This window comes from Etheostoma spectabile, chromosome 5, assembly GCF_008692095.1.
Source record: "Etheostoma spectabile isolate EspeVRDwgs_2016 chromosome 5, UIUC_Espe_1.0, whole genome shotgun sequence".
NCBI lineage: Eukaryota > Metazoa > Chordata > Actinopteri > Perciformes > Percidae > Etheostoma > Etheostoma spectabile.
Window position 1 is genome coordinate 11,534,506 of NC_045737.1, and position 8,130 is coordinate 11,542,635.

At 40.4% G+C, this 8,130-nt stretch overlaps 1 protein-coding gene across 2 annotated transcripts in view; it reads right to left on the bottom strand.

Annotated features, from left to right (window-relative positions):
- The window catches only part of pdlim2 (PDZ and LIM domain 2 (mystique)), a 38,646-nt gene that overhangs the window by 25,428 nt on the left and 5,088 nt on the right, over positions 1–8,130 (bottom strand). For both annotated transcript variants that reach the window (XM_032517033.1, XM_032517034.1), the window contains exons 2-3: positions 3,641–3,770; positions 1,643–1,794 (exon numbers count right to left, since the gene is read on the bottom strand). In XM_032517033.1, the coding sequence (XP_032372924.1) occupies positions 1,643–1,794; positions 3,641–3,733 (245 nt within the window). In that variant the 5' untranslated portion in view covers positions 3,734–3,770. The remainder of the gene's footprint in view (positions 1–1,642; positions 1,795–3,640; positions 3,771–8,130) is intronic.

An 8,130-nucleotide genomic window follows, 5' to 3' on the forward strand; every position in this document is an offset into this window, starting at 1 on the left:
TAGCTGTCTGGATTTACCCTGCAGAGATCTGAGGATAGAGCTGGGCAATATAGAGAAAATCAAATATCACAATATAGTTGACCAAATACATCAATATCGATATTGTGGTGATATTGTAGGGTTGACTATTGGTGCTTTTACAAAATATTTAAAACGGTGAGATTTGTGATTAATAATCATCAGTAATGTGGATATAATGAATAAGTGCGGAAAGGCAAATCATAAAACCGCTAGTCTGGTGAGTTGACAAAATGAAATGACTTCACTGTAATACAGCCATAAAACCAGGAAAAGACAACACTTTTGTGAGATTACGATACCCAAAAATATAGACAATATCTAGCCTCATTTATTGGTATACTGCCCAGCCGTATCTGAGGAGCAGTTAACCATTGTCATCATAAAACCACATGAGTTTAGAATGCCAACACAAAGAAAGCAGAAGGACTTCCGGCGGCACCTGTCAATCCCAGAAATGAAACATTATCGATATAGACTAATACTATCCTAACTTTCTCACCAAGTCACTCTACTTTGTTATGTAAAAATAACCCCAGTTAGCAAATGTCTGGGCTGAACATGTTGAATGGACCTGAACAATAAACCACACCCTCTGCATAGAACAGCAGACATGTACGCCTAAAAAGCACTGATGATGCGCTGATGCCAGCTCCCTCCAGTGGGCAACACCATCTGTGGGATAACGGCCAGTAGCCACATCGCTGCTGGCTTGATGAGAATAAACTGCCAACCAGATGTTGAGCTGGAAAAAGGGAGCACTCTCAAATAAGCACAGAACAAATAAAATGTTACAGATTTGTGCTACTCAATTAGGACTCTTAAAAGCTTGCCTGAAGGTAATATACATGTTGAGAGGTATTAAGACAGAAGCCTGTGAGGTACATAAAAGTCTTGGTGCCGCAACCCGCCGACTCTTAACAGAGTGGGATTAAAGACAGGGCAGAAGTACATGGTGGCATTGTCCTGGGCAGGCCAGACGTTATGGTGTTGTTTCTGGCTTGGTAGGAGACATGAGGTCAGCAGGGAAAAATTCACTCACATGGACATGGGACATCCAAGGAGGATGCATGTGAAAGCACACGTGCGTGTGTGTGCGTGCGTGCATGTGTATAAAGGGAGAAGGGGTGGGGGGCAACAGTGACAAGAAATGAGAATTTAGGGAGGACCTTTAATCTAAAACGCCAGCCAAGAGCAGTCCTCTCTCAAAGGAAAAAACGTCTTTAGTAGCCAAATCCCCATCATCCAAACAAGGTCTTGGCAAATCTCATAAACAACGTTTATGAAGAAGGACCAGGAAAGGGAACAATGTGGCACTCGTATGCTGGCATTTCCCCTGATTACAATCACTTGTTTTAGTTTGTACAGTGCCTGCATGATAAAGTTAAAAACAGTGTGAAAAAAAAAAAAAAAAGAGATGGAAGCTCTAGCAACTTTGGTCTCGGCACAAAACACAGAAGATTAGGGGTATTCATATGGGGAACTATGCTGCAGAAGGTTGCATGGCACTGTATGCAGTTTATGCTTACAAATCCAACATAAACATACTGTATGGATGACATAAAACTACAAGTCATGGCAGCAGGACTATTTGTTTGCATGGCAGAGCTGCATGTCAGCGTACCTCTCCACCACCAGCTGCAGCTGAGTCTTGGAGTTCTTGATCTTGTTCTGGGCCTCCACGTTCAGCATGTCCGCCGTGTTTTCCCTGTTGATCTCCAAGATGATGTCACCAGGTTGCAGGTTGGCCTTCTCTGCCTTGCTGCCACCGTTGACCTGTTGACAGAAGAATGAGCTCCAGTTATGTCCTACTGGTCCCAGGTCCTGCTCTGAACACTTTGTGGATGCTATCCATCTGGCGAGTATAGACAGCTGTGTGTCTTCAGGCTGTGTGGACAATTTGTCAGTGGCTGACCTTCAGTAATAATGAATGAGTAAATGAGAAACACTTTTGCCATAATTCATCATTCATATTCTCTCTCCCTCCCTCCCTCTGCGTTTCACACACATGGAACAATGCCGTGCTGGTCGTCAGCGGACAGATTCATGACAGCCTTTGGCTGAGAAGTCGTTAATGTGACACTACTTGATGGTTTGACTGGGGCTGACCTTTGCAACAAGCCTCACCACATGTCAAAGCCAATGCTATACCACAACATCAGAGGGAATTCCACACTAATGGGGCGCAACATGGCTTTCAGCTCGGTTCCCGTGTCCCAGGCATACAGTACACACCCAGACGCACAGGCTTGCTAGAAGAGAAAAAAAAAAAGAAAAAAAAAAAAAGCGAAATGAGGAGGCTGATGCCGCTTAAACTTTAGAGAGAAGTATGACATTTGCCACAAACAGTGCTCGCTGCAGAATTAAAACCAGAGAGACAATTAAACAAAGAATGCAAAACAAAACAAATAATGAGCCAATCATAGAGGATAAAAGGCTTGTTTTTACATCTCTAGAGGAAAAGTGGATGCAAAGAGTGCCAGTCAACATACGGTTTGTCAGTTTAGCCAAGCAAGAGGGGCAGAGGTGCCATATCTGTGGGCCCACTCAAGAGGCAATAAAGCGTTGCTGTGGTGACCCACAATATTGCGTGCCTTTTCTGATCAGGACATGCCTGGTTTCACATAAACTAAGAGCAGCTGGGGGTTCTCTTACAGCGTCGGTGCCAGAGTGAAAATGGGGGCACGCTATCCTTCAGGCCAACAGGACTAAACAAGGGCATCTATCTCGTCTCTGCGCCAAGTGCAAACCCCTTGAGATGGGCCAACTGTGTTGGTGGGGCGAGACCAGCAGTTTCTCAAACTGGGCTTTGCGAACCAATTTCAGTGATGCAAGGTTCTCTCTCAGGAGTCCCGGTCACTCCAGAGAACCTGTTTGATTTGCTGGCGTTGTTTACTGGTTAGCAGTAACACAATCCCACGTAATGCAGACGTATTCATGGAAAGACCTTGTTTTTTTTCTAGCACAAGTTGTCAGGAGGCGTCAAACAATAAAAGCTTTTGTCAAAGACTCAAGCACTGGTGCCATGCCATGAGTTTGCCATAATTCATCCTTAATGATCTGTACTAAGGGAAGTCTAACTGGAGGAAAACAAGCCGACGTGGAGCTGTAGGACCAGAATGGGCAGAACTGGGCGTCTCTGGCATGCAGAAGTTCTTTTCTGGCAGTGTTTACTGTGTGCCGTCTGCTTACAGTGGTAACCTTTCCACTTCTTTTATTCCATCTTCCACTTTTAGATTTTTTTTTTTTTTTTTTTTTTTTTTTTTTTTAAAACACTAACTTGGAATTTACTTATGCATGCAAGTTGGCAAAGAAACACAAATCCACATTCACAGACTGCATTCTGGGATCAGGAACCCCTCACCTCCCACCTCAACTTCCACTGTAACTGTAATCAGTGGTTTCCTTCTAATGTAATCTACTTCCATTCTCTTCTAACGGGTTCAGTAGTCAAGGAAATAGGTACGAAGCAGCCCGTGGACACAAACAAAGACAAGAAAAGCAACGTAGTGAGGAGGAAGTTGACTTTGCATGACATGCCATCACAGGCCGGGTTTCGACAAAAACAAGAGGATATGGTTTGATAAGGTGTAACAAGTTTTAAAAACAGGGTCGGGAGTACCTTTGATACAGTTATGGCCTTCTTGAAGTCCCTTCCTCCAAATATTCTGAAGCCCCATGGTGAAGGACCGATAAGGTTCACCGTCAGCGCCATTTAGTGATCAGTCAGCACACACACTCTTGTCAAAACCCTAGAAGAAAAAATAAATAAATAGGACACAGGGAGCATGAGATTGTGTGTGAGTAACATGTGGGACATAAACATTTGAACGGCTGACGGTTTTCGGAGTCCCGTGTCCCCCCTGGCAAGGCTGCATATTGGATCCAACAAGTGAAGACAGTGGACATTTGCATAAGCCGCCATTCGTCTCCAGCTACACTTAACTTCCACTGGCCTAAGTCCCCTTGACAAGGATGGTGTTACCACATCAAAAGGAATGGGAAGAATCCAAAACCAAAGACACATGCAATGTGACACAAAACAATGCTAAAGTGCCTACAAAGCAAAAGAGTTATTAAATCCAAATGCTTTTTTGGGACAAGGGAACCCAAACGCAAACAAAAAGCTGTGCAAGCACACGAGGAGCGGAGCGCTTCGTAGAGTTTCTCTGTAACCGTGGTGTACAATGTGTATGTAAACTGTGGTGTGGCATGATACACGGCATCAAGTATGGCAGCCCTTTAAAAACTTGTTTATAAGAATGGGCTGTTTATACAAAGTCGTCTAACAATTCAGTTGTTTCCATTGGTCCGTCAAGGATATTTTGCTTGTACGGTTAGGGTTTGCATGGAAATGTAGGTTATAGATTTTGCTTTCCACAAAGTCTGTTGGTAATTTGTCCAATCTAGTGTTTAAAAGTCAAACCATTGGAGACGCCAATGTATAGTGAAACCATATGAGTTTATTGTTTCTATTATCTTGTAGACAGATTGTTCTGGAATGACATTAATGCAATATTAAGAAAGAACACATCATACTGTAACATCCTCCGCGGGCCTGTTTGATTTTCCATATGGGAGAAATCACTTCATTAGAATGATATTCGGGGGTTGACAGTCAGCACTGACTATCATGTTGTAGGTCATGCATCATGATTTTGTTGAGCGTTTGTTAATTACTTTAATCCATCACAGATCTACACGGCTAGACAACAAGAAAGTCAAGTAACAGCTCCCCCAGATGTAGAACTTTAAGTATTGGTGACGATTGAGCTTTCAAAATAGTACATATTGCAAAATCCTTATTGGTGTTGACAATGTGTGCTACTGTCTGTGGCAAAGTTTTTCCAGCAGTCGTTAAAACCTCATGCAGGAGCTCATCTGCGTAAAATTAAAAATGACGATCCATTCGAGTAAATATCGTGTGCTCTCGGCTCTTGGATGGGCAATACAGCTTCATGCTGCTTGACTGTTACTGCTCTACCACATAGTTCCTGCAGGTGTTTGGGTATTCCTATCAACAAGTCACTCAGTGTCGGTCTCCTTGAGTTTCTAGTTTCTTCACTCTTCTGTGACAGTCAACTAAATATCTTTAAGTTATGGAATAAACAAGACATTTGGAGGACTAAACTAACCGTTTACATTATGTTCTGAAATATCAGTGGGCCAAAACTGGAGCAGAATACACGTTAAAGCATTGGAATAGTTATTCTGATGACACTTTGACCTGATAACCTGTGATTTACGCATCAGTTTGCTCAGACTCCGCTTATAGCTGCTGATGAAGCTCGTCTGTTGCATGACAGCATGGGGAGACAAGCTTTGCGGTGTGTAGTGATGATAAGTGGAGCACTTACAGCACACACAAAACCGGCATTTTTTTTAGCTGATGATCTTAGTGCAACTACATATTATTTGTTACACCAATATAAACAACGGAATCAGCTATTTTAAGTATAGACTGCCTCTCCCTCAAAAACATTTGTCTACACCCAAAACAATTTTAAATCTGTTGCTCAACTCCCAACACAAACAAAGCTTATTGCATCAAACTCTGACAGTAAATGCAGAAATTACACCTAATAGTTAACTGTTGCATTCTACAGACACACAATACCATGCTGGATTTGTTTTCCAGTTCATCAAGTATACGCCTTAATTTGGACTTTTTGGTAATTCTCATCACCAGTCATTGCTGTCATTTCAAAATATCAAGAACTTTATTTGCTATATGTGTTTTCACACATAGGAACTCTTGTGAGGTAGTTACTTAGAGAGTCAAGTCGAGTTTAAAAAGACACACAAAGCCTATGCGTACTTTAGTAGAAAAAAGCAAAGTCATGCAGAGGCATAAAAACATTAAGCACAATAGATCGAATCATTGTAATGCAAGCAATTACAGCCTTACCTTGTTTTTGGTATATGGGTTAAAAGCCAATGATCTCAATACAAAGTTCAGAGTGCACTGCATATCAGATAAGGCAGACTGTACATGTTCTGCTAATTACTCATTGTCTAGAAATAAAGTGATAAGTCTTATAATATGCAATGTTTGTAATGGAGTTTCAAAAAAAAAAAAAAAAAAAGAAAAAAAGTAATAAAGCAAATGAGGAGCAAAACTACAAAAAAAAGACCCAAGTACAGTGGATCTAGGACATCAGCCATCCTACTCCCTTAAATCTATCCAGACACTGGCACATTCCATTGGCTGCACATTCCACAAGTGTTTGGGACACGTAGTGCAGACCCGGTAAGTCATTAACAGGCTGGGCCAATTAGCAGGGTTACTGGGCTCAACATCATTAGGGTTTCTTAATTGCGGTGGAGTCCAGAAGTAAGTGCCGTTGTGTGATAATGACAGGGAGCAGCTGCCCAAAAGTTTCCCAGCCTCTGGGGGTGTCAATAACTTCCATGAGCTTCTACTATAGAGTTGCCATTATGGACCAAGCACCCCGCTAATTTTGAGTAAACGTTCCCTTTTTGCATCATAAAAGCAGTAATGGTGAATAATGGGAAGTAAAAGGATGGGAAAAGTATGCGGCAGAGCGGACAAGACAAACAACACAGTGGTGGTGAGCATAAGTGGGCTGTGCTGAATTGGCCACTGATGAGGTTTAAAGACTGCAACTGCTGCTCCCATAAACCAAAAGGACCAGTTTAATGAAACCTCACATCGCACTAAAATACTGTTGGCCAGGTGCCAATACCCATAAAAAAAAAAAAAATAATAATCAAACCAATATCAAATGGCTTCCAGTTTGTTTGCTGCCTCAAAAAATAAATAGTTGGCAAATCTATGATAGATTATTGCTTACTGGTTTGCAATGGTATAATAATTTGTATCCAAATCAATCCTAACCTTCCAAACAAAACTGAAGAAACTCATAAAAACCGTTAATATTGATTTTTTAGTTACTACTGACGCTGTCACGTCACCAGATTATACTCACAGAATGCCAACATCTAAAAAAAAAAAAAAAAAAAAACACACTGGGGCAGCATTATGCCGCCATTGCTTGGATCAGTGTATTAAAAAATATCAAAAACTACAAGAGGCAGCATCCAAACTTCCTGGACAGGTTATTGGCTCATGACTCAGTTGAGTACACCCAGCTAAAACTAATGTAGTGGAATACAACAGCATTGCAATAAATCTGACATCCTATCTTTAGTTGTTGCGGTTAAAAATTTTTAAAGGTGTTGATTAAACTTTAGTCATTTGAGGCTTTGAATAGAAGGCTGTGCTATTAAAGTGTATTATGAGAACTGTTTACTATTTTGGTGTGCTCAGACAATCGATTAACCAAACGCCAAAAAAAAAATAATCAGCAACTATTTTGGTGGTCGATTTATCACTATTTATATATATCACACTTTTTTTTTTTTTTTTTTTAGTGTTTACTGTTTCCTTTGGCTAATGTGATAGTAAACCAAATACCTTGAGGTTTTGGACGAGAGGAAAAAAAAAAAAAAAAAATAAAAAGATTTCTAGCTTGGCACCTCACAATTTGATTTAGAGGCCAACGATTTGATTCTAAAAAGTTTTCTGTACATTTCCATGCGTGATTTAGTTAGTTTGTTAGATTTTGTATGTTTATTTTAAAACATTTTTAGACCCATTTGTACTAATGAAATGAATGAGCACACTGGTCCCACCCCTATTTTGGACTATTGGTCAGACAAAATATAATAAATTAAATAATATTTATTTACATTTAGTATACATCTTATTTAAGCAGTTGCACATTTGTTTTCTCATCCTGTACATATTCAAATGTGTATTCTTTTATTTTATTCATATTATTATTTCATGTATATTGTATGTATGTACATTTTTCCTAGTATTTCATTTATATTCTGTGCTTTGTGACGGATTTTGCTGCTGTAAAACCGGAATTTCCCATTTTTCTTGGGATCAATAAACTATCGATCTATCTAAATATAAAATTAGGCTTTAGGAAATTGTGATGTTGGTTTTTTGGTTTCCTCGCTAGCCCTCCTGGTGAAATGGAAGCAGTCATAGGCCAAGGAGACGAGCTGAAAAGGATTTTCGCCCACAAGGATCATACTTTTTCAGTTGAGTGATCACAAAATCATTAAGCGTTACAGATT